The sequence below is a fragment of the Entelurus aequoreus genome, linkage group LG01, assembly GCF_033978785.1.
Source record: "Entelurus aequoreus isolate RoL-2023_Sb linkage group LG01, RoL_Eaeq_v1.1, whole genome shotgun sequence".
Taxonomy (NCBI): domain Eukaryota; kingdom Metazoa; phylum Chordata; class Actinopteri; order Syngnathiformes; family Syngnathidae; genus Entelurus; species Entelurus aequoreus.
Genome location: NC_084731.1, coordinates 30,053,000 through 30,080,443, shown reverse-complemented (window position 1 = coordinate 30,080,443; position 27,444 = coordinate 30,053,000). Strand labels below are relative to the sequence as shown.

Genomic DNA, 27,444 nt, shown 5'->3' with positions numbered 1-27,444 from the left:
TTAACTGAGTGTTACCAGGAGTTGTTGAAGGTGCGTGTTGAGAGAGATGCGGAAGTCAGGGAGGGCAAGGCAGTCTCGGAGGTCTGTGGGCAAGCAAGAGGTCAGGGGCAGGAGCGAGGCGTCAAGGTCCGTGTCCCGGCGAGAGGTCGAGATTCAGGAAGGCAGACAGGGAACCAGAGGGAATTCAGGGAGACAAGACACACAGCTCGAAATCAGGAAACGGAGGAACGCTGCGGGATGACGACACAGGACACAAGACGATGAGCACAGAGGAGGAGAAACACAGAGAGAGCGAATGCACATAGGGAGAGAGCTAGAGACTTGTAGGCTTACTGTACCATACAGGGGGCTACATTCTGGCGCTGGATTGCAGGTTGCGCTGGCTTAAGAAGTGTGGAGCCTCATCAGCGTCAGGTGTGTAGATTGCAGATTGAAGACAGCTGGCCGCGGCAGGAGAGGCCCGCGCAAGGGCGTGCCCAGAGATGCGCTTAGCGGAGCGCACTGAGGAATGGGCAGCGGCATGCTCTTGCGCCGTGACAATTTTTCGAGATCTGAGCAGGGGCTAAAATGGTCAAATTTATTGCATTAAACATGCATAAACAACTTTACACCATAACTAATAGATCAGTTCATCGGATCTGTGACATAATTGAAAGTGAAACTGCCATAGTCACTTTGCGGAAAACATCGGTTCCACTCCAGCTTAATCTGCACCAGCAGATACCGGTATACCGGAAGCAAAGAAAAGGTATGACAGCCCTGGATAGAGTCACCAAAGACTTCCTGATGAATGTTACTGATCGGTTCTCTTGAGCCCAATATTTTTCTCTACCGTCTCCAGCAGATTCTGTAGCTGCAGAACCCCCAACTGTTCAATCAGCTCTTGCCTCCTAAGTGTGGATGTCTAAGAAGTTCTTCTAGCGAACCAAAACAGGAGCCATGAATTGTCCACTCAGTAAGCTCCCTTCACTGTATTTCTCCCCTTTGGTAACAAATTCAACCACACTTACCTTTCATACACATACCCACCACCTCTATTAAATTGCATTCCTTCCTCTCGGAACATAGCCAAACGTCTCTCCTTCCTCTCCCTCCATGATGCTGAAAAACTGGCACAGGCCTTCGTCTCCTACTGGCTAGATCACGGTAATCTTTACTTTTTAGAGTTGTGAAGAGGGCGCGGAAATATGAGGAGATTGTGCCAATCCTCCAGACAGTCCACTGGCTCCCTACCGACCTCCGAATTAATGCTAGTCTCTGTTTATTTCATGGAAACACCCCATGGTAACTTAAACTCCACACACCACATTTCGCAAGATACCTCATCTCCAAAAATACTGACTTTAGCTGCCCCTATGTATAAACCAAACTCCATTGAAGGATGTCTTTGGAACGCCCTGCCTGAGAACCATAGCACCAATTTGGATCAGTTTAATAAAGACATTTTAAGATTTCTGTGTTCAGGAAAGAGTATTAATCAGTGCCTCCAGGAAATCTGGATGTCACGATTGCACCAATTCACACAAATTCACCCAATCCCTGCAACTTTTATCCCAAACTTGTTTGTTCCCGTCTTGAATGGTGTGTAGTCTTTCGTGACTCTGCGGACTAAAGGGTAAAAACTATAGCATGGTGAGTGTGAAGTCATCATTTGGATACAGGTTCGATATGATAACGATATGCCCACTCTTTTATGTGTTAATTTTCCATCTTTGTTCTTTTTCCTCACTGCACATCTGCTTCTCAACACGGGCAGTCAGAAATGCAGGGGTCTCTTTGCGGAACAGTGAGATGTCTGCATATTTTCTAAATACTTAGCTTTACGCTTATTGAGGTATTTAACATTTATACTTAACGTTTAGACTTATACTTAACATTTATATTTAACATTTATATTTGAAATTTAACATTTAGATTTAACATTTAAATGTAACATTTAACATTAGATTTACATATAACATTAGATGTTAAATTTAACACTTGTACTTAACCTTTAGAATTCAACTTTATATTTAACATTCAGATTTAGATGTACAGCGTGGGAACGGCGTGGCAAAGTTGGTAGAGTGGCCGTGCCAGCAATCGGAGGGTTGCTGGTTACTGGGGTTCAATCCCCACCTTCTACCATCCTAGGCACGTCCATTGTGTCCTTGGGCAAGACACGTCACCCTTGCTTCTGATGGGTGCTGGTTAGCGCCTTGCATGGCAGCTCCCCCCATCAGTGTGTGAATGTGGAAATACTGATGTAACATTTAGATTTATATTTCACATTTATATTCAACATTTTCATTCAACATGAAGATTCAGATTCAAAATTTACATTTAACATTTTAATATTCAGATTTAAGATTTAACATTTGGATTTCACATTTAATATTTAGTGAAGTGAAGTGAATTATATTTATTTAGCGCTTTTATATTTGAAATGTAACATTTAGATTCAGATTCAACATTTAAATGTAACATTTAACATTAGATTTACATATAACATTAGATTTTAAATGTAATACTTGTACTTAACCTTTAGAATTCAACTTTATATTTAACATTCAGATTTAGATGGAACATTTAGATTTAGATTTCACATTTATATTCAACATTTTGATTCAACATTTTAATATTTAGTGAAGTGAAGTGAATTATATTTATTTAGTGCTTTTATATTTGAAATGTAACATTTAGATTTAACATATACATGTAACATTTAAAATTATATTTACATATAACATTAGATTTTAAACTTAACACTCATGCTTAACCTTTTGAATTCAACTTTATATTTAACATTCAGATTTAAATGTAACATTTAGGTTTATATTACACATTTATATTCAACATTTAGATTCAGATTCAACATTTATATTTAAACACTTTAATATTCAGATTTAGATTTAACATTTGGATTTCACATTTAATATTTAGTGAAGTGGAGTGAGCTATATTTATTTAGCGCTTTTATATTTGAAATGTAACATTTAGATTTAGATTTTACATTTAAATGTAACATTTAACATTAGATTTACATATAACATTAGATTTTAAATTTAACACTCGTACTTAACCTTTAGAGTTCAACCTTATAGTTAACATTCAGATTTAGATGGAACATTTAGATTTAGATTTTGCTTTTTCCAAGATGGCGGCGCTTCACGGCGGCAGCTTCTTGCGAGCACTCTTGGAAGTGTAGACCGATTTGGCAAAAAATACCCGTCAATTCAGTCAATTTCATGGCTGGCTCACAGCGTGTTCACTCCGTGATCACTTACGACCGACTTACGATTCTGGATGTGGAGAGATCGGGCCATTTTGTGCTGAAAGATGCGTGTACGGTGGACCTACTCGCTAGCTTGGGAATTCTTCGCGAGCTACATCCAGCAGTGGCCTTTGAAGCAGCGGCGTCCACTACCAGCGGAGACCGTCAACGAAAGAGACGTAAGCGGTGCGCTCGGAAGCAGAAGCGGGGATGTCGGGCGGGGCTAACAACAAAGCTAAAGGCGTTGTTGTTAGCGGGGCTAACGAAAAAGCTAAATGCTAATCCACAAAGAAGCGCTAATAAGGAGTCTGTTAAGCTAGAACTAGCCAGTGCCAGGCTGGATAATCCCTGCACACATAGCAATTCTCCTAGAATAATATACAACTCACATAATGTTTTTTCTGCGTCAGAGGTGGACATGCATTTTACTGAGGTGGCAAACAATCTAAAAATTCCTGTCATATCAATTCCTAGATATGGTCGAAATTATTTAAAGTGCACTACGCATAATAAACGTAACATTATTAATATCGCTACTACGGATACTTTCAACAAAAACTCCTCAAAACAGCCCACTACCTATAATATGGGCTTTTTAAACATAAGGTCATTGTCTTCCAAAACGTTATTAGTTAATGAAGTCATTAGAGACAACAATCTTGATGTCGTTGGTCTAGCCGAGACCTGGCTCAAACCAGACGATTTTTTTGCGCTGGGTGAGGCGTCTCCTCCTGGCTATACGGGAACGCATATTGCCCGTCCCATTAAAAGGGGTGGGGGTGTTGCACTAATATACAACAAAAACTTTAGCCTTACCTCGGACCTAAATAATAAATATAACTCGTTTGAGGTGCTTACTATGAAGTTTGTCACACCGCTGCCTCTGCACCTGGCTGTCATCTACCGCCCCCCAGGGCCCTATTCAGACTTTATCAATGAATTTTCAGAGTTCGTTGCTGATCTAGTGACACACGCCGACAATATAATCATAATGGGAGACTTTAACATCCATATGAATACCCCATTGGACCCTCCATGCGTGGCGCTCCAGACTATAATTGATAGCTGCGGTCTTACACAAATAATAAATGAACCCACGCATCGCAACGGTAATACGATAGATCTAGTGCTTGTCAGGGGTGTCACCACCTCCAAAGTTACGATACTCCCGTACACTAAAGTAATGTCCGATCATTACCTTATAAAATTCGAAGGTCTGACTCATTGTCAACAAACTAATAATAATAATAATAACTACTATAGCAGCCGCAACATTAATGCTGCCACAACGACGACTCTTACTGACCTACTGCCTTCGGTAATGGCACCATTCCCAAATTGTGTGGGCTCTATTGATAACCTCACTAACAACTTTAACGACGCCCTGCGCGACACCATTGATAGTGTAGCACCGCTAAAGCTAAAAAGGGGCCCCTAAAAGGCGTACCCCATGGTTTACAGAAGAAACTAAAGCCCAGAAATGATCATGTAGAAAGCTGGAACGCAAATGGCGTACGACTAAACTTGAGGTTTTCCATCAAGCATGGAGTGATAGTTTAATAATGCTTACCTCAGCTAAAGCTAAATATTACTCAAATCTCATCCACCTCAACAAAAATGATCCTAAATTTTTGTTTAGTACAGTAGCATCGCTAACCCAACAAGGGACTCCTCCCAGTAGCTCCACCCACTCAGCAGATGACTTTATGAGTTTCTTTAATAAGAAAATTGAAGTAATTAGAAAAGAGATTAAAGACAATGCATCTCAGCTACAACTGGGTTCTATTAACACTGATACGACTGTATATACGACGGACACTGCCCTCCAAAATAGTGTCTCTCTTTGATGAAATAACATTGGAGGAATTGTTAAAATGTGTAAATGGGACAAAACAAACAACATGTTTACTTGACCCAATTCCTGGGAAACTTATCAAGGAGCTTTTTCTTTTATTAGGTCCATCAGTGTTAAATATTATAAACTTATCACTTTCCTCTGGCACTGTTCCCCTAGCATTCAAAAAAGCGGTTATTCATCCTCTACTCAAAAGACCTAACCTCGATCCTGACCTCATGCTAAACTACCGGCCGGTGTCCCACCTTCCGTTTATCTCGAAAATCCTCGAAAAAATTGTCGCACAGCAGCTAAATGAACACTTAGCGTCTAACAATCTCTGTGAACCTTTTCAATCCGGTTTCAGGGCAAATCACTCTACGGAGACAGCCCTCGCAAAAATGACTAATGATCTATTGCTAACGATGGATTCTGATGCGTCATCTATGTTGCTGCTTCTTGATCTTAGCGCCGCTTTCGATACTGTTGATCATAATATTTTATTAGAGCGTATCAAAACGCGTATTGGGATGTCAGACTTAGCCTTGTCTTGGTTTAACTCTTATCTTACTGACAGGATGCAGTGTGTCTCCCATAACAATGTGACCTCGGACTATGTTAAGGTAACGTGCGGAGTTCCCCAGGGTTCGGTTCTTGGCCCTGCACTCTTTAGCATTTACATGCTGCCGCTAGGTGACATCATACGCAAATACGGTGTTAGCTTTCACTGTTATGCTGATGACACCCAACTCTACATGCCCCTAAAGCTGACCAACACGCCGGATTGTAGTCAGCTGGAGGCGTGTCTTAATGAAATTAAACAATGGATGTCCGCTAACTTTTTGCAACTCAACGCTAAGAAAACGGAAATGCTGATTATCGGTCCTGCTCAACACCGACATCTATTTAATAATACCACCTTAACATTTGACAACCAAACAATTAAACAAGGCGACTCGGTAAAGAATCTAGGTATTATCTTCGACCCAACTCTCTCTTTTGAGTCACACATTAAGAGTGTTACTAAAACGGCCTTCTTTCATCTCCGTAATATCGCTAAAATTCGTTCCATTTTGTCCACAAACGATGCTGAGATCATTATCCATGCGTTCGTTCCATCTCGTCTCGATTACTGTAATGTTTTATTTTCGGGCCTCCCTATGTCTAGCATTAAAAGATTACAGATGGTACAAAATGCGGCTGCTAGACTTTTGACAAAAACAAGAAAGTTTGATCATATTACGCCTATACTGGCTCACCTGCACTGGCTTCCTGCGCACCTAAGATGCGACTTTAAGGTTTTACTACTTACGTATAAAATACTACACGGTCAAGCTCCTGCCTATCTTGCCGATTGTATTGTACCATATGTCCCGGCAAGAAATCTGCGTTCAAAGAACTCCGGCTTATTAGTGATTCCCAGAGCCCAAAAAAAGTCTGTGGGCTATAGAGCGTTTTCTATTGGGGCGCCAATACTATGGAATGCCCTCCCGGTAAAAGTTAGAGATGCTACCTCAGTAGAAACATTTAAGTCTCATCTTAAAACTCATTTGTACACTCTAGCCTTTAAATAGACTCCCTTTTTAGACCAGTTGATCTGCCGTTTCTTTTCTTTTCTTTTCTACTCTGCTCCCAACCCGGGGTGGACCGCTAGCCTGTTCATCGGATGGGGACATCTCTACGCTGCTGACCTGTCTCCGCTCGGGATGGTTCCTGCTGGCCCCACCATGGACTGGACTTTCGCTGATGTGTTGGACTTTCACAATATTATGTCAGACCCACTCGACATCCATTGCTTTCGGTCTCCCCTAGAGGGGGGGTTACCCCCATATGCGGTCCTCTCCAAGGTTTCTCATAGTCATTCACATTGACGTCCCACTGGGGTGAGTTTTCCTTGCCCGTATGTGGGCTCTGTACCGAGGATGTCGTTGTGGCTTGTACAGCCCTTTGAGACACTTGTGATTTAGGGCTATATAAATAAACATTGATTGATTGATTGATGATTTCACATTTATATTCAACATTTTGTTCAAACATTTTGATTCAGATTCAACATTTATATTTAACATTTTTAATATTCAGATTTTGATTTAACATTTGGATTTCACTTTTAATATTTAGTGAAGTGAAGTGAATTATATTTATTTAGCGCTTTTCTGTTTAGACTCAAAGCGCTTTACATAGTGAAACCCTTGTCTACACATTTAAGCTACATTTAAACTGGTGTGGGTTTGCACTGGGAGCAGGTGTATAAAGTCTCTTGCCCGAGGATAAAACGGCAGTGACTAGGATGGCGAGAGCGGGGATCGAACCTGGAACCCTCAAGTTGCTGGCACGGCCACTCAACCAAATGAGCCACGCCGGTTTAAGTCCAATATTTGACTCAACATTTGTATCTAACCTTCGCCATTTAGATTTTCCATTTAGATTAGACATTTAGTTTAGATTTGTCACGGCGCATGCGCAATCTCTCATGCCTTCTGCTGCAAGCTCGGCTGGCACCTCCGCTGGAAGCTGCAGGCAATCAGTAATCAGCGCACCTGTGACTAATGAAGACAGACAGTATAAAAACCAGCGGACATGAAGATCCAGTGCCGGAACGTAGTTCACTCCTCGTAGTAAGCATCCCGTCTCTGGCTTCCCTCCTGCGTACTTGCTCTCTCTCTGTGCCTTCCCTGTTCCCGTGTTTTATGTCCTTTGTGTTCCTCGCAGTGCCTCCCCTGTTTCCTGTGATCGAGCTGTGTGCCTCGACTCCCCTCTGGATTCTGGACTGCCCCCCCTCGATCCTCGACCCCTGCTTGGACACGGACCTCATTGCTTCTCTCCAGCCCTTGACCACTTGCCTGCCCATGGACTGCCTTCTCGCCTTGCCCCTTTGGTCTAACAAAGGATTCATCCAACACACACATACAACAACCTCTGGTAACATTTACGTGGTCAAGTTCAATAAACCTGTTGAACTGATTCCTGACGTGGTGTTTTCTCCTTCCCCCGCCGTACGTAACAAGATTTAGATTTGAACATTTTAGATTTTGATTTAACACATAGTTTTAACATTTATATTCAGATTCATCATTCATATTTAGATTCAACATTTATATTTAACATTTTATATTTAGCTTCAAGATCTATATCTAACATTTGATTTAACATTTAACATTGAGATTCACAATTCAATTTCTACCCTAAATCTGAAAAAAAAAAACTAAATGCGAGAAACGTGAGCTAAATATTCAAAATATATCAGGAGGAAAAGTGTGATTGAATTTTTACATTCGACGCCCCATAGTACAAACCCATAACCAAGAACCATTGAAGCTTCATTTGCAGATCAGATTAGAACTATTTATAGAGCTCTCTCAGCTCTTGTGAAGTGAATATACAGTACTCTAATTAAGTTCGACCAAAGGTAAACACATCCATCACATATTAAATAATTTTATTGATATCCCTCATGCATAATGTTTCCCTCTCACTTTCCCTGCTACAAAAACCAAACCTATACAGACAATCTTGCACCTTTTCTGTTAACAACACATTTTTGGATTTAAAAAAAAAGCAGGACAATATTGTATTGTTGTGTGTGAATAGAGAGTCTAATTATATTGTGAGCAGTGGTAATAAATCATACGCATCTTAATCAAAGAACCACAGCAAAGAGAGTCATCAATCACTTCACTACAACACAACATCAGCCTGTGCAGCGCAGCCCTCGTTGTTGCACATCACTTTATGACACATTATCATTAGCACAATCAAAACCACTTTGGACATGCTGACAGAAAGCCGTCAAAAAGAAAATTGATATGGAAATGTATGTGTGCAAAGCTGACAAAACCTGACTCTCATGTTTTTGCCCTGAACTGATACTAAGGATGGCAAGAAGACCCAAACATCAACAAGTACAAGAATAATGTTTCCATTATTTTCTTTTTTGCTTGGACAAGTTTTAAAAAATATGCGATTTTAAGGGCTTTCAATGCATCATTTATCTGTACTGTCGTTGATGGATGGCAAGGTCATCTCAAAGGCAAAGCAATGACATTCAGGTGCGGTGATGACAGATGGCATTTCAATAGAATCTATAACAACGTGTCAGCGCTGAAATATGTTTTGACTTCTATTCCTTGGCTGTCCTATTTTATGAACTTGCGTACATTCAACATTTTGACATCATTATTCGTCATAAATGTCAGTGGCATAAGAATGAACCTTGGCTTTTTTTTTTAAGTGTTCCCCTCTCTTTCCGTTTTACAAACCCCGTTTCCATATGAATTGGGAAATTGTGATAGATGTAAATATAAACGGAATACAATGATTTGCAAATCATTTTCAACCCATATTCAGTTGAATATGCTACAAAGACAACATATTTGATGTTCAAACTCATAAACATTTTTTTTTGCAAATAATCATTAAGTTTAGAATTTGATGCCAGCAACACGTGACAAAGAAGTTGGGAAAGGTGGCAATAAATACTGATAAAGTTGAGGAATGCTCATCAAACACTTATTTGGAACATCCCACAGGTGAACGGGCAAATTGGGAACAGGTGGGTGGCATGATTGGGTATAAAAGTAGATTCCATGAAATGCTCAGTCATTCACAAACAAGGATGGGGCGAGGGTCACCACTTTGTCAACAAATGCGCGAGCAAATTGTTGAACAGTTTAAGAAAAACCTTTCTCAAGTAGCTATTGCAAGGAATTTAGGGATTTCACCATCTACGGTCCGTAATATCATCAAAAGGTTCAAAAAATCTGGAGAAATCACTGCACATAAGCAGCTAAGCCCGTGACCTTCTATCCCTCAGGCTGTACTGCATCAACAAGCGACATCAGTGTGTAAAGGATATCACCACATGGGCTCAGGAACACTTCAGAAACCCACTGTCAGTAACTACAGTTGGTCGCTGTTTTAAGTTATTTTTATGAAGAGCAATCCATTTTTGGGGTCATAAGGGTATTATTTTAACTCAATTTCTGGGATTTCAAAACTATGACTATTGGGTAAAAGACTTTTTTTTAATTAAAAAGGTACTTTTTTCTTGAAGGGAATTTTATAAAAAATGTATCTTATTAACATTATTTACAATCACACATCTTATGTACATGAAAATATTTGAGCATGCTGTATAGAACTACTATTGTCATGATCCGCTGCCCGGATCATGTTGGTTTAGTTTTTGACTACCTCAGTTCCTGTTTTGAGCACCCCTAGGTTTGTGTTTTAGTTGCTATGACTGCAGATTGTTTTCACCTGCCTCTGATTAGTGTTCGGGACGCTCACCTGCTCCTGGGCACTAACCAGAGAGCTACTTATTCCCTGCTTTTCGCCACACTCAGTCTGGCTTTCTATACTAATATGATTCCTGAGCTAAGCTTCGCCTTTTTGTTTGCCTGTTTACATGCTAAGCTTTTCTTGTTTGCTATTCCATTAGCTTCCCGTGCTATCGGCACTTTTGTTTGTATCCCACATGATTTATGGATAATAAATCATTTCCTTACCTGCACCTTGCCTCCGGAGTCCCGTCTGCAAATGCGACCCTGATTATGACCATACACGGCAATTCATGGGAAAAAAAATGTCACCCGTATCTTGCTTTTGAGTATATTTTAATGGAATAAAAATAATGTTGATCAGTAGTTGGGAAGGAGTAGGACAAACCAGCAGTAAAATGTATAATTTTTAAACAACTATTGGGTCGAGGAGCGCTAAATTGCACAACCCAATAGTTGGGTCTGGAATAACCCAACATTGTAGTGAGCATAACTCAGCTTTTTTGTGATATAAATTCAACCCAATAGTTGGGTTATGAATCAACCAACATTGAGTTAGCATAACTCAACATTTGGGTTAAATAATTTAACCCAATAGTTTGGTTGGGAATAACCCAACATTAAGTTATCACAACTCAACTTTCTGGTTAAATAATTCAATCCAAAAGTTGTGTTGAAAAATGTACCTAAAATGATGAGTTAAAAAAACTCAAATAAGGGGTTCGTTGAAATTGGGTTATTTTTTAACCCAACATTTTTTTGTGTGAAACTATACAAATTTGGCTTACAATAGGGATTTAGATTTTATCGCCCTATCGTGACAATGAATGTTTACACATTCTAGCCGCATCCCACAAAATTGACAGCAACAAGCTGCAACGGACTCGTCTTCAATGCAATGTAGGCTCGTTAGCACGGCTAAAACATGTCCATACACAAGTTAGTAAATTACACATCCACGCCTTCATGGAGGCAAATAAATCATATTTATTACAAGTACCATTTTCACTGGAATACAAAGAATGCAATACAAATATCCTGCGTAGTCGGATCGATACAAATATCGACAGTAGTGAGTATTGTAGCATTGGGGTGGTGTTGCCAGAAACTTGAGGTTTCCTGGTTCAAATTCAGCTTTCGCCATCCTAGTCACTGCTGTTGTGTGCTTGGGCAAGGCACTTCACCCACCCACCTTGCTCCCAATGTCACACACACTGGCATAAATGTATCTTAAATTGGTCATTGGTTTCTCAATGTAAAAGGCTTTTAGTAATTAGAGAAAAGCGCTATATAAATGATAAATGTGTTATACTTGTATAGTGCTTTTCTACCTTCAAGGTACTCAAAGCGCTTTGACACTATTTCCACATTCACCCATTCACACACACATTCACACACTGATGGCAGGAGCTGCCATGCAAGGCGCTAACCAGCAGCCATCAGGAGCAAGGGTGAAGTGTCTTGCCCAAGGACACAACAGACGTGACTAGGATGGTAGAGGGTGGGGATTGAACCCCAGTAACCAGCAACCCTCCGATTGCTGGCACGGCCACTCTACCAACTTCGCCACGCCGTCCCTAAATAAATATAATATAATAATATAATATAATAATATAATATAATATAATATAAATATAATTCACATCACTATATAAATATAATTCACATTCATGGTCGAAACTCAAGTGATTAATTCAATTCAGGGACAAGCGGTAGTAAATGGATGGATGGATGGATGTTGTGTACTAAGTGAGAAATTAAGTCATTGGACACAGGAGGACCTTAATTTGAGCCAATAGTAGTTTTAGCTTATGTTAAGTTGTTTTTGCACTATTTACTTTACTTTGCTGAAAATGTTGTATGCAATGAAAGAGAATAAGTAAATAATTTGAATATTTAATTGACATTGTAAAAAATAGAGGAATATTCAATTATTTAATACATCTTTAAATAATTACTAAATGTGGTATTAATTCAAATTAAAAACATAGTTGTGTTATCAAAAGTGTAATTAATTTGTTCAATCTAAATTAAATAAGTTTTTTTAATCATCGAATAATATACTAATTGTGTTATTTCATGATTTAAATAATTATTTCAGGAATTCATCAATTATTGATTTAATTATTCCATCCATCCATCTTCAACCGCTTATCCGGAATCGGGTCGCGGGGACAGCAGCTCCAGCAAAGACCCCCAGACTTCCCTCTCCAGAGCAACATTTGCGACTTCCTCCTGGGGAATCCCGAAGCGTTCCCAGGCCAGAGAGGAGATGTAATCCCCCCATCTGGTCCTTGGCCTGCCGCGGGGCCTCCTCCCAGTGGGACGTGCAACGAGGACCTCCCTAGGGAGACGCTCGTGAGGCATCCGCACGAGATGCCCGAACCACCTAAGCTGGCTCCTTTCCAAGCGAAGGAGCAGCGGCTCTACTCCGAGTCTCTCTCGGGTGACTGCACTTCTCACCCTATCTCTAAGGGAGATGCCAGCCACCCTTCTGAGGAAACTCATTTCGGCCGCTTGTATCCGCGATCTTATTCTTTCGGTCATTACCCACACTTCATGACCATAGGTGAGAGTAGGAATGTAGATAGCTCGGTAGACCGAGAGCTTTGCCTTCTGGCTCAGCTCCCGTTTCGTCACAACAGTGCGGCAGAGAGACTGCAATACTGCCCCAGTTGCTCCGATTCTCCGGCTGATTTCCTTCTCCATCTTTCCCTCACTCGTGAACAAGACCCCGAGATACTTAAACTCCTCCACCTGGGACAGAGTCCTCTCCCCTACCCGGACTGTACAAACCATCGGTTTCCTGCTGAGAACCATGGCCTCAGATTTGGAGATGCTGATCCTCATTCCAGCCGCTGAACACTCGGCTGCGAACCGATCCAGTGAGAGCTGAAGGTCACGAACCGAAGGTGCCATCAGGACCACATCATCTGCAAACAGCAGTGACGCAACCTTTAGCCCCCCGAGACGTATACCCTCTCCGCCATGGCCACGACTCCGCCTAGAAATCCTGTCCATGAAAATCACAAACAGGATAGGTGACAGAGCGCAGCCCTGGCGGAGACCAACCCCCACTGGAAACGGATCCGACTTACATCCAAGCACCCGGACACAACTCTCGCTTTGGTTGTACAGAGATTGGATGGCCCTCAGCAGGGTTCCCCTCACTCCGTACTCCCTCAGCACCTCCCACAAGATCTCCCGAGGGACGCGGTCATACGCCTTCTCCAAATCCACAAAACACATGTAGACTGGATAGGCATACTCCCAGGCCCTCTCCAGGATTCCCGCAAGCGTAAAGAGTTGGTCAGTTGTTCCACGACCAGGACGGAATCCACATTGCTCCTCTTGAATCTGAGGTTCGACTATCGGCCGGACCCTCCTTTCCAGTACCTTGGCGTAAACTTTCCCAGGGAGGCTGAGTAGTGTGATACCCCTGTAATTAGCACAAACCCTCTGGTCCCCCTTTTTGAAAAGGGGGACCACCACCCCAGTCTGCCACTCCCTCGGCACTGTCCCAGACTTCCACGCAATGTTGCAAAGGCGTATCAACCAAGACAGCCCATCAACACCCAGAGCCTTCAGCATTTCTGGACGGATCTCGTCAATCCCCGGAGCTTTGCCACTGTGGGGTTGTCTAACTACCTCAGTGACTTCACTCCGAGAGATCGACGTCGATCCCCCATCATCCTCAGGCCCTGCTCCTATCAGGGAGGGTGTGTCTGATGTATTTGGGTTCAGGAGTTCCTCAAAGTGCTCTTTCCAACGCCCCACGACTTCCTCACTTGAAGTCAGCAAAGTCCCATCCTTGCCGTACACAGCTTGGATGGTTCCCTGCTTCCCCCTCCTGAGGTGCCGTATGGTCTTCCAGAACAGCTTTGGTGCCGCCCGATAGTCCTTCTCCATGGATTCCCCGAACTGCTCCCACACCCTCTGCTTAGCCTCGTCCACAGCCACGGCCGCTGCCCTTCGGGCCCGTCGGTACCTTGCAACTGCCTCCGGAGTCCCCTGGGATAACATACCCCGGTAGGACTCCTTCTTCAGTCGGACGGCTTCCCTGACCATCACTGTCCACCAGGGTGTTCGAGGGTTACCGCCCCTTGAGGCACCTAAGACCTTCTGGCCACAGCTCGCATCTGCAGCTTTAGCAATAGAGGCTTTGAACATTGCCCATTCCTGTTCAATGTCCCCAACCTCCACAGGGATGGCAGAGAAGTCCCACCGGAGGTGGGAGTTGAAGTCCTTCTGGACCGAGGACTCCTCCAAACGTTCCCAGTTCACCCGCACTACACGCTTGGGTTTGCCAGGTCTGTCCAGAGGTTTCTCCCGCCATCTAACCCAACTCACCACCAGATGGTGATCAGTTGACAGTTCAGCCCCTCTCTTCACCCGAGTGTCCAAAACATACGGCCTCAGATCAGCTGATACGATTACAAAATCGATCATTGATCTTTGGCCTAGGGTGCTCTGGTACCAGGTACACCTATGAGCATCCTTATGCTTGAACATGGTGTTTGTTTTCGCAAGTCCGTGACTAGCACAGAAGTCCAATAACAATCCACCACTCAGGTTCAGATCAGGGAGACCGTTCCTCCCAATCACGCCAGTCCAAGTATCACTGTCATTGCCCACGTGCGCGTTGAAGTCCCCCAGCAAGACTATGGAATCCCCTGCCGGCGCCCCATACAGGACCCCATGCAAGGTATCCAAGAAGGCTGAATACTCTGAACTCCTGTTTGGTGCGTATGCACAAACAACAGTCAGAGTTTTCCCCCCTCCAACCCTAAGGCGAAGGGAGGTGACCCTCTTGTCCACTGGGGTGAACTCCAACGTACAGGCACTCAGCCGGGGACTCGTGAGTATCCCCACACCCGCCTGTGCCCTCACACCCTGAGCAACTCCAGAAGTGAACAAGGTCCATCCCTTGTCCAGGAGTGTGGTTTCAGAGCCCTTGCTATGCGTAGAGGTAAGCCCCACCAGATCCAACCGGTAGCGCTCCACCTCTCGCACCAGCTCAGGCTCCTTCCCCACCAGCGTAGAGACGTTCCACGTCCCGAAAGTCAGCCTCTGCTGCCCCGAATTGGTCCGTCCGGAGCCTCCACTTTCACCGCCATCCACTTGGCAGCGCACCCGACCCCACTGGTTCCGATCGCATTTAATTATTTCACAATTTATTTAATGACTTACAAATGAATGACACATTTAAGTAATTATTTAAATATTTATTTTATTTTGTTGCATTTGGCCCTCCATAAACCTAAGCATGCATAATGTAGCCTAAAGATGTAGATAGCACACATATGTGTCAATGTTTCACTATGTAGAGTGCTTTGAATCACGAGAGAAAAAGCGCTATATAAGTATCATTCACTTCACCTGTTACAGCATATTAGGAGCCTTTTGCGACCTGTTTTGAAATGTTATCTTATAATTTATATGCCAAATTATATGGTGTGACGCATTATCGCAAGAAGCTGCAATATATGGACACTGGCCGAGAGTTGGTGGGCGTCCGAGGGTGGAGTCGGCTCGCTTGGTTGCTTTGTTGGGTCTGCTCCTGTCTCTGGCTATGCTTCCCCCACCCCAGCAGACGATGCCGTTTAATACCGCAGAGGCCACCACAGTGTATATGTTTTTTTGCTGTTGTTTTACTTTTGTGGCTGTGTGTAGAAGTGGCTGGTGTCATCAGCTTTGCTCTTTTAATGTATTTAATGTCCTCTGTGTTCTTTGATGTTTCCCTCTTACACACATGTTTATGTGTGCTATAGCTATGAGGTTTTTTTTCCCTTGGCCTCGGTCTGGACCCACTCTTCAGGGGCCCAGGCTTAGATTTATTTTATTTTTTCTCAGCTCCCCTCCCCAGCATTTACCTATTTCTCACCTTTTTTGTAAGGGACGCCGGAAGTTGGCAGACCCTGTAATGTTTGTCTGATCTTGAATGGGATTGTGCTGGAAATCTTAATTTCCCTTCGGGGATTATTAAAGTATTTCTGATTCTGATTCTGGTATATCGCAACTTACTGTAGATTTTAAGCCATAACGTCCATCACTAATAACAGTTGAACCGTACAAATAGCATTGCCAAACAACGACTAATGGTGGCAAAACTAACATACTTTTCCATAGTGAGCAATATATCGAACATCGTAATCGTTATTGATCTTTCTGCGAGGCTGGACAAGGACCGAAGAATAAGAGAGGAGCTGGCACTGCAAGCAGTCATCTATGAAGGGCAAGAGTGCCGCAGTTAATTTTAGCTATCACATTTCAGACGCTGTCATTTGGAACATCTCATTAAAAAAATGGATGCGTCATCCTGCAATCCAAACTGCTGGTGTTGAACACACAACTTCTTCGTCTGATTTGCCCGAAGTATTATCCGTGTCACAGTTCAGGTTGTCTTTGTTGACCTTTTACATTAAACTTCCCATTTTAGAGAGTCTGGACAGATTGAACAATTACGTTTGCATAACCACGAGGGTGCCTCTTAAAATGCATGGAAGTCCCTCTCAGGTTCATTAATCATGGTGGAATGAGAAATTAAACACAAAGGTTCATTAGCTCAATGCCGACACACTAAATCACATACTTGAGGGAGATATCCTCGCCGCTAAAGTCATTAAGCTTAATCACAGGTTCTCAATTTAATGTCTCTCATTCACACTAAATGCTTCATGTAATGCTACACTCGGGTAGCAAGTCGCTGCACTAAATCTACATTATTGTGGCTTTTTATTGTTTTACACAGCTGCTTTGTCCTAATGTTTTTTTTTTACAAGCATAGAGTTTAATGTACAGCGGCAGCAGCACAACCAAATACTGTATTTTGATGATGTATGTCTGGCCTGAGGCAGATTTGAATAGCCACAATGGCCAATATTCTATTTTTCAGTCGCTCAAAACCCACATACAGCCATTTAAAGTACAGCAATTACATAGAGATTCCTATTTAACTGGTATTAAATAGGTATTTTAGAAGGGTAACATATATTGCAAAACTGCAATATTAAACTATTTCATCACTTGTGTGACCACTGAAGAGTAATTGAAAACTCAGAAGGCATGATGCTGCCCTCTGCTGGACGTTGTGTGTGTGAACAGCATTGGAAATCTTTATAATGTTAGGACCAGGGACGTTATTTATCCCCATGTAAAAAGACAGTTTTATTCCCCTTCACTTTTTACCATCCAAAAAACGTAAAGTCCACATTGTACAAAACCAAAACCAGTGAAGTTGGCACCTTTAGTAAATCGTAAATAAAAACAGAATACAATGATTTGCAAATCCTTTTCAACTTATATTCAATTGAATAGACTGCAAAGACAAGATATTTAAAGGCCTACTGAAATGATTTTTTTTTAAATTTAAACGGGGATAGCAGATCTATTCTATGTGTCATACTTGATCATTTCGCGATATTGCCATATTTTTGCTGAAAGGATTTAGTATAGAACAACGACGATAAAGATCGCAACTTTTGGTATCTGATAAAAAAAAGGCTTGCCCCTACCGGAAGTAGCGTGACGTAGTCAATTGAACATATACGCAAAGTTCCCTATTGTTTACAATGATGGCCGCATGAAGTGAGAGAGATTCGGACCGAGAAAGTGACAATTTCCCCATTAATTTGAGCGAGGATGAAAGATTTGTGGATGAGTAAAGTGCAAGTGAAGGACTAGTGGGGAGTTGAAGCTATTCAGATAGGGAAGATGCTGTGAGAGCCGGGAGTGACCTGATATTCAGCTGGGAATGACTACAACAGTAAATAAACACAAGACATATATATACTCTATTAGCCACAACACAACCAGGCTTATATTTAATATGCCACAAATTAATCCTGCATAAAAACACCTACGTGATTGTTATGCTAGCTCCTAGCTCCTCTGCTAGCTCCTAGCTCCATAGAACGCGCCAATACAATTCAAACACCTGATCAACACACACAATCACTCAGCCCAAAAGACCGTTCACCTAACCCAAGGTTCATAAAGCTTATATATTTTTAAAAAGTTACGTACGTGACGCGCACATACGGTCAAGCTATCAAATGTTTAGCAGCCAAGGCTGCATACTCACGGTACCTGATATTCAGCTGGGAATGACTACAACAGTAAATAAACACAAGACATATATATACTCTATTAGCCACAACACAACCAGGCTTATATTTAATATGCCACAAATTAATCCTGCATAAAAACACCTACGTGTTTGTTATGCTAGCTCCTAGCTCCTCTGCTAGCTCCTAGCTCCATAGAACACGCCAATACAATTCAAACACCTGATCAACACACACAATCACTCAGCCCAAAAGACAGTTCACCTAACCCAATGTTCATAAAGCTTATATATTTTTAAAAAGTTACGTATGTGACGCGCACATACGGTCAAGCTATCAAATGTTTAGCAGCCAAGGCTGCATACTCACGGTACCTGATATTCAGCTGGGAATGATTAAAACAGTAAATAAACACAAGACATATATTTACTCTATTAGCCACAACACAACCAGGCTTATATTTAATATGACACAAATTAATCCTGCATAAAAACACCTACGTCTTTGTTATGCTAACTCCTAGCTCCAACGGTTGTGACTAGGATGGTAGAAGGTGGGGATTGAACCCCAGTAACCAGCAACCCTCCGATTGCTGGCACGGCCACTCTACCAACTTCGCCACGCCGTCCCTGAGTTTTCTCTTGCCCTGATGTGGGATCTGAGCCGAGGATGTCGTTGTGGCTTTTCCAGCCCTTTGAGACACTTGATTAAGGGCTAAATAAATAAACTTTGATTGATTGATTGATTGATTGATGTTTAATGCATTTAGAATGAATACATGACAACAGAGTTCTAATATTGAACATGAAAATGAATAGTACATAATATGATCAATAGCTATGATTTGATACGCTGATTCGATTGACACACAGTTTGAGAAAGAATAGAGTTTGTGTATGCAGAAAATACTGTGTGGGCTTTTATGGAAAATTACCTACATTGTGTAGAGCTCTTGAGCATAACAAGAATCGTACGGTACTGTGCACTCTAGAAGTTGTTGCGTTTGTCTTTGTTTCTTGCATTCTACAGAGTCCACAAGGTCAAATTCCTTGTGTGTTAAACAAGGAATTTGGCTGAGCAACTTGAGGGTTCCGGGTTCAATTCCAGCTTCCCCTATATCCTAGTCACTGCTGTTGTGTCCTTGGGCAAGACATTTCACCCACCTTGCTCCGTGTGCCGCTCACCCTTGCTGTGTGAATGTTGGGTTGTGGTCGGAGGCAGCCACACTTCCGTCAGTCTACCCCAGGGTGGCTGTGGCTACAAATGTAGCTTACCACCAAAATTGTGTGAATGTGGAGTGAATGAATGCTGGGTTCTCAGTACTCTTTTGTGCGCTTTGTTGTGTCGAAAGAAAAGCGCTATTTAAATCTAATCCATTATTATTACTAATTCTGATTCTGATATGAACCCAAAGTAAACATACAGAGCATATCTTTCACATGACATTTTTTTTTACATTTTCATTTGTCTCTAAATGATAGTATGTTCTATAACTAAGTATCTTGTTAGTTTACCACACAGTGTTTTGTGCTCTGTATATGTTCTTGTGATGCTTTAAAGAAGACAATCTTGGTTTTAGGACCCACAAAGTGTGTTGTAGCTGTATGTGGTATGTATTTGTTTCCAATCTCCATTAAAGGCCTACTGAAATGAAATGTTCTTATTTAAACGGGGATAGCAGATCCATTCTATGTGTCATACTTGATCATTTCGCGATATTGCCATATTTTTGCTGAAAGGATTTAGTAGAGAACATCGACGATAAAGTTTGCAACTTTTGGTCGCTGATCAAAAAGCCTTGCCTGTACCGGAAGTAGCGTGACGTCACAGGTTGAAGAGCTCCTCAAATCTGCACATTGTTTACACCAGCAGCGAGAGCGATTCGGACCGAGAAAGCAACGATTACCCCATTAATTTCAGCAAGGATGAAAGATTTGTGGATGAGGAAAGTGAGAGTGAAGGATTAGAGTGCAGTGCAGGACGCCAGGGTGTATCTTTTTTCGCTCTGACCGTAACTTAGGTACAAGGGCTCTTTGGATTCCACACTTTCTCCTTTTTCTATTGTGGATCACGGATTTGTATTTTAAACCACCTCGGATACTATATCCTCTTGAAAATGAGAGTCGATAACATGAAATGGACATTCAGTGACTTTTATCTCCACGACAATACATCGGTGAAGCACTTTAGCTTCGGAGCTAACGTGATAGCATCATGCTTAAATGCGGATAGAAACAAAAGAAACATGCCCCTGACTGGAAGGATAGACAGAAGATCAACAATACTACTATTACTTCTACTATCAGGAGACACCGAACCAAACCCTGGACCTGTAACCACATAGTTAATGCTGTCCAGCCTGGCGAAGCCTAGCAATGCTGTTGCTAACGACGCCATTGAAGCTAACTTAGCTACGGGACCTCGACAGAGCTATGCTAAAAACATTAGCTCTCCACCTACGCCAGCCCTCATCTGCTCATCACGACCCGTGCTCACCTGCGTTCCAGCGATCGACGGCGCGACGAAGGACTTCACCCGATCATCGGTGCGGTCGGCGGCCAGCGTCGGATAGCGCGTCTGCTATCCAACTCAAAGTCCTCCTGGTTGTGTTGCTGTAGCCAGCCGCTAATACACCGATCCCACCTACAGCTTTCTTCTTTACTGTCTCCATTGTTCATTAAACAAATTGCAAAAGATTCACCAACATAGATGTCCAGAATACTGTGTAATTTTTTGATGAAAACAGACGCTGTTTGTATTGGGACACGATGGTGTCCCAATACTTCCGTTCAATCCGTGACGTCACGCGCAAACGTCATCATACCGAGACGTTTTCAGCCGGATATTTCCCGGGAAATTTAAAATTACACTTTATAAGTTAACCCGGCCGTATTGGCATGTGTTGCAATGTTAAGATTTCATCATTGATATATAAACTATCAGACTGCGTGGTCGGTAGTAGTGGGTTTCAGTAGGCCTTTAAGCACGCTCTGTAGTGAGAAAGAGCATCCAGGACATTAAAATAGGTTCCTACTTGGTGAGTTTGCACGCAGGTCCTGCTTGGCAGCAGTATGCACAAAGCTAATATTTGAACACGTGCTTCTGTGTTCCACATAAAAGTTGCCTTGTGTGCACCAAATGGTGCCTCTACAAAAACAACTCCATGGTGTGTTCGAGTGATTTTTTAAATCGTTGTGTTACATATTCAACAACCAACTTAAATTTACTTTTGCACACACATTAAATTATCTGCTTTCAGACAAAAAGTGGAGTTCTGGTCATAATATATTTGGGTCAGTTTTTACTCCTTAATTTATTCATTTATTACCGAATAAGCTATCTAACAACTACAGTGGCATTGGTACCTCAACTTAAGAGTGCCCCAACTCAAGAGTGCTTTGAGATAAGAGCTATACTATCAGTTGCAAGCAACAACTTGAGTTACAAGCTAAAAGCCCAAAACGTTTTACTCGTTAGCTTCAGCTCATGCCTACAGATCGACATAACTATGTTGTCCAACCATCGGAAGGAAGAACTTGGTTGTGAAGGACAGTGCTGAGAAGAAGTAGATGCTATTCAGTGATTTTTTTTTTAATTACAATTTATTCATGAAAATATGGACAAACTGCTGCTGATGGTGTGTTTGACAAAGAAGCAGCTGGAAGGAGATACCGTGAGAGTCCACTCTCCATGGGAAATGCTGTACATTATTATAATTTACTTTGAAAAAAAGTACTGTAGTTGTTAGTAGTACATTCTATTATATTGGGGGTTTTTTTATATCTAAAAGTTAGTTTTTATTTTTAAAAGGCATGTTACAAGTTAAAATTGTACTGTATTAGGGGAGCCAAGCACCATTTAAATTTATTTCAATTCATTTATATGAGAGTTGTTGATTTGAGTTACACGTGTTTTGAGTTAAGAGCTCTGTCACGGAACCAATTAAGCTTGTAAGTTGAGGTACTACTGTATTCACGTTTCTATTGTACAATCTGTATCTTTTTTCCCTACTAGAAAATTGGTAACCTACATATTAAACACAATAAATACCGTATTTTTCGGACTATAAGTCGCAGTTTTTTTCATAGTTTGGCCGGGGGTGCGATGTATACTCAGGAGCGACTTATGTGTGAAATGATTAACACATTACCGTTATATATCAAATTATATTTAGCTCATTCACGTAAGAAACTAGACGTGAAAGATTTCATGGGATTTAGCGATTAGGAGTGACAGATTGTTTGGTAAACGTATAGCATGTTCTATATGTTATAGTTATTTGAATGACTCTTACCATAATATGTTACGTTAACATACCAGGCACGTTCTCAGTTGGTTATTTATGCGTCATATAACATACACTTATTCAGCCTGTTGTTCACTATTCTTTATTTATTTTAAATTGCCTTTCAAATGTCTATTCTTGGTGTTGGGTTTTATCAAATAAATTTCCCCCAAAAATGCGACTTACCGGTATACTCCAGTGCGACTTATATATGTTTTTTTCCTTCTTTATTATGCATTTTCGGCCGGTGCAACTTATACTCCGGAGCGACTTATACTCCGAAAAATACGGTACATAAAGAAATGAGAGGATTAAATAAGCTCTGCTTCTTCCTTCTCCTTTACGGACACATTGACTTGTGCAAGTGTAAAATGTGACGTACTTCCATAACTAAACCATTACAATTATAATTTTCCCAATGGTCAGAACTCAAAAAGTAGGCCATTATAGACTGTAATTTCAAACTTCATCAAACCCCACATAAATATTATTGGTAATTGTGCTGACTCTGTAATGTTATGTGCATGTTTTTCCAGATCAGGCCTTAGTCACCGACAGAGTTGGCTGCAGTTGATGTCACCACACCCCAGAACATGTTGTTTGGACTTATTCAACAAACTCTGAGGAGTTACATAGTGAATACTTCATCTATTTTGTTTTTCCTACCTACCGTAAATGTATTTGTGTCAGTACTGCTCCATAATTCAAAGGTGGATCAGTGCAGAGTTGGGGAACATTTATCTCTCTGACAATTTTCTCTAATGTATTCCTCAACAGTAGGCAATAAACCATGACTAGCTCAGCTCATGCAAAGGTCATTTTTAAAGTAGACTATATTTGTCATTTTTTTGTTTGTTAAATTGGGTACAACCTTGCTATACCAACATTCAGGAACTTGAGTATAAATGTAAACAAAAGGCGTGGTGAAGTTGGCTTTTACACTGAAGAGTAGCTATTTCTACGATACTTAAAGTGGACAAACATACTTAAATGAATTAGTAAGGAAAATAATAAATTAGTTTTATCATGATTTGCATGATTGTATCCTGTTTTTGTTTGCTCATAACCATGTATTAAATGGGTCAACTTAGAGGTTGTGTCACGTGACACAGTTTTTCCTTCTTTTTCCATGCTAAAAATGTTGCTTACAGGTGGAATGTATGTTGGGGAGCACACATTTCTTGCATTTGAAATATTTAAATAATCACGCTATTTACATTTTTTTTCCCACAATTGCTTATAAATAATAATGATAAATGGGTTATACTTGTATAGCGCTTTTCTACCTTCAAGGTACTCAAAGCGCTTTGACAGTATTTCCACATTCACCCATTCACACACACATTCACACACTGATGGCGGGAGCTGCCATGCAAGGCGCTAACCAGCAGCCATCAGGAGCAAGGGTGAAGTGTCTTGCCCAAGGACACAACAGACGTGACTAGGATGGTAGAAGGTGGGGATTGAACCCCAGTAACCAGCAACCCTCCGATTGCTGGCACGGCCACTCTACCGACTTCGCCACGCCGTCCCCTTTCTTGAGAAATTTATGAAAAAAAGAATGCAAAAAATAGGACATATGAATTGCTTTGTTGGGTCTTCTCCTGTCTCTGGCCATGCCCCCCCCCCCTCCCCACCCCATGGCGTGGAACACCGCAGAGGCCACCACAGTGTTTTTGTTGTTGTTGTTGTTGTTTTTACTTTTGTAGCTGTATGTATAAATGTCTGGTTGCATCAGCTCTGCTCTTTTAATGTATTTTAATGTCCTTTGATGTTTCCCTCTTACACACATGCTTATGTGTGCTATGGCGATGAGGTTTTTTCCCCCTTGGCCTCAGTCTGAACTAGGGATGTCCGATAATGGCTTTTTGCCGATATCCGATATTCCGATATTGTCCAACTCTTTAATTACCGATACCGATATCAACCAATACCGATATATACAGTTGTGGAATTAACACATTATTATGCCTAATTTGGACAACCAGGTATGGTGAAGATAAGGTCCTTTTTTTAAAAAAATAATACAATAAAATAAGATAAATACATTTTAAAAAAAATTCTTGAATAAAAAAGAAAGTAAAACAATATAAAAACAGTTACATAGAAACTAGTAATTAATGAAAATGAGCAAAATTAACTGTTAAAGGTTTGTACTATTAGTGGACCAGCAGCACGCACAATCATGTGTGCTTACGGACTGTATCCCTTGCAGACTGTATTGATATATATTGATATATAATGTAGGAACCAGAATATTAAAAACAGAAAGAAACAACCCTTTTGTGTGAATGAGTGTAAATGGGGGAGGGATGTTTTTTGGGTTGGTGCACTAATTCTAAGTCTATCTTGTGTTTTTTATGTTGATTGAATTAAAAAAAACAAAAAAACAAAAAAAACAATACCGAGAATAAAAATACTGATACCAATATTTTCCGATATTACATTTTAAAGCATTTATCGGCCGATAATATAGGCAGGCCGATATTATCGGACATCTCTAGTCTGAACCCCTTCTCCAGGGGCCCAGGCTTGAATATTTATTTTTCTCAATCCCCCACCCCCACCCTCCTTGTCTGATCTTGAATGGGATTGTCCTGAAAATCTTAATTTCCCCTCTGGGATTAATAAAGTATTTCTGATATATTTACATAACATTATCAAGGACAGCTCCCACTCTGGATTCGACCTGTTTTACCTGCTGCCCTCAGGAAGGAGCTACACTCAGGGTCATCAGGTCTCAAGAACTCTCATAGGCACTGATTTTATAGTTTAGCACCTCTCTGTGTGCAATTTTTACTTTCCACCCACAGTCTGAATGCTTCTGTATATATAATAATAATAATAATAATAATAATGGATTAGATTTATATCGCGCTTTTCTATTGTTAGATACTCAAAGCGCTCACAGAGAAGTGGGAACCCATCATTCATTCACACCTGGTGGTGGTAAGCTACATTTGTAGCCACAGCTGCCCTGGGGTATATGTATATAGTATAATATTTAAACAACACATTCAGAACATTCGTTCTCAGGACTGGACTGGGCACCTTAATTCCTTTTCCTCTACTCAGTGGCCTAGTGGTTAGAGTGTCCGCCCTGTGATCGGTAGGTCGTGAGTTCAAACCCCGGCCGAGTCATACCAAAGACTAAAAATGGGACCCATTACCTCCCTGCTTGGCACTCAGCATCAAGGGTTGGAATTTGGGGGTTAAATCACCAAAAATGATTCCCGGGCGCGGCCACCGCTGCTGCTCACTGCTCCCCTCACCTCCCAGGGGGTGATTAAGGGGATGGGTCAAATGCAGAGGACAAATTTCACCACACCTAGCGTGTGTGTGACAATCATTGGTACTTTAACTTTAACTTTTGCACTATTTTTCTTTTTCTTTCCTTCCTACGTTTTGTGCACTGACACTGGAATTGCTTTTAATCTCATTGTACCTGTGTATAGTGACAATAAAAGGCATTCTATTCTATTCTATTTATTTGACATTCAATTTGGTAATCAAAAGAAAAGGGGATTTTAGAGGATACTCCTGACATGCATTATTTAAAATATATATTTTGTCCAAGTTTATTTAGATTATATTTCAGGACAAGTGCAATTTGCTCAACAACTGCATGATTTGTATTTTATTTAGGGATTGCATATTCAATTTTGGGACGTGAATATGTCCTCTTACTCTGAAATGACCCCAGTAATATAATTAAACTTTAGTTATTGATATATAACGTTGTAAAATTCAAAACTAATTATTTATCCAACTCACTTTTTGATGACTTGTTTCATTTGCCTGGAGTCTGGACCAGCCCCGTTCAGACCAGACTGTGACGTCACGTTTCGACGTGGACCGGAAGTAACGACACTGCTAAATGCTACGCGAGGCGAGCCTACAAGTTGAGAACGATCAAAACAAACGATGACGGCGGAGCCCAGAAAAGCTAAACAAGTCTGGGTTTTTACAATAATACGTTTACTTTGAGCGATGTGGACGTAGTTTAGGTTTAGCATTCACATTCCATGACTTCGAAGTAGGAATTCTGCGACCGGAGTACCGAGTGTTCGGTCTGAGAGCCACCGACTGTATGTATGCTAGCCTTTAGCTTTAGCTACAGCTGTACTAGCTACTTGTGGTGACGTCACCAACTCTTGTCCAGACTGCTTGGTGTTGGTGACGTCAAGTAATCGCTGATAGCAAACATGTGGAGGAAGTTTAACCAGCTGTGCTTTATTTACTGACACCGGGTATCTTTAAATCCGCCTTGGAAGCAGCGTTCTTGGTTTGTAGTCAAGATGAGTTGGTTCAACGCATCTCACTTGTCCACTTTCGCCAAACAAGCGTTGACAACAGCTCAGAAATCGATCGATCGAGTTCTGGACATCCAAGAAGAAGCTCAATGGAGTGACGCAACTGTATTGCCTTATGACGGTAGGTTGTCTACGCCAGTGTTTTTCAACCTGTTTTGAGCCAAGGCACAATTTTTTCATTGAAAAGAATCCAGGGGGACACTATCCCATCCTCGTCGCCATTGTTGTGTGCCAAACTTGTCACTTATTAGTTCACTTGTTAGCAATCTAAGCTAAATAATACACCAAAAGAAAACTTATTGTCCTTTTCTGCCTTTTATTCCCGCTCTTACTTTTTCCACTTCCAGGTGTCCAACACACAACACATGTCATCATATCCTGTGTCCCCCGCCCTTAAGTTCCCCTTACAATTAG

General features: G+C 41.4%; 1 protein-coding gene and 1 long non-coding RNA gene across 2 annotated transcripts in view; one reads left to right on the top strand and one right to left on the bottom strand.

Moving 5' to 3' along the window:
• LOC133650187 (uncharacterized) lies at positions 1–26,813 on the bottom strand. Its single transcript, XR_009826201.1, has 3 exons — positions 26,492–26,813; positions 339–562; positions 1–230 (listed from the first exon to the last, which is right to left on the bottom strand). It is a non-coding gene; the product is annotated as an uncharacterized LOC133650187 (long non-coding RNA).
• tmf1 (TATA element modulatory factor 1) overlaps positions 26,564–27,444 on the top strand; it is a 20,934-nt gene continuing 20,053 nt past the window's right edge. The window contains exon 1 of the mRNA XM_062047114.1: positions 26,564–27,151. Coding sequence (XP_061903098.1) covers positions 27,016–27,151 — 136 coding nt within the window. The 5' untranslated portion in view covers positions 26,564–27,015. The remainder of the gene's footprint in view (positions 27,152–27,444) is intronic.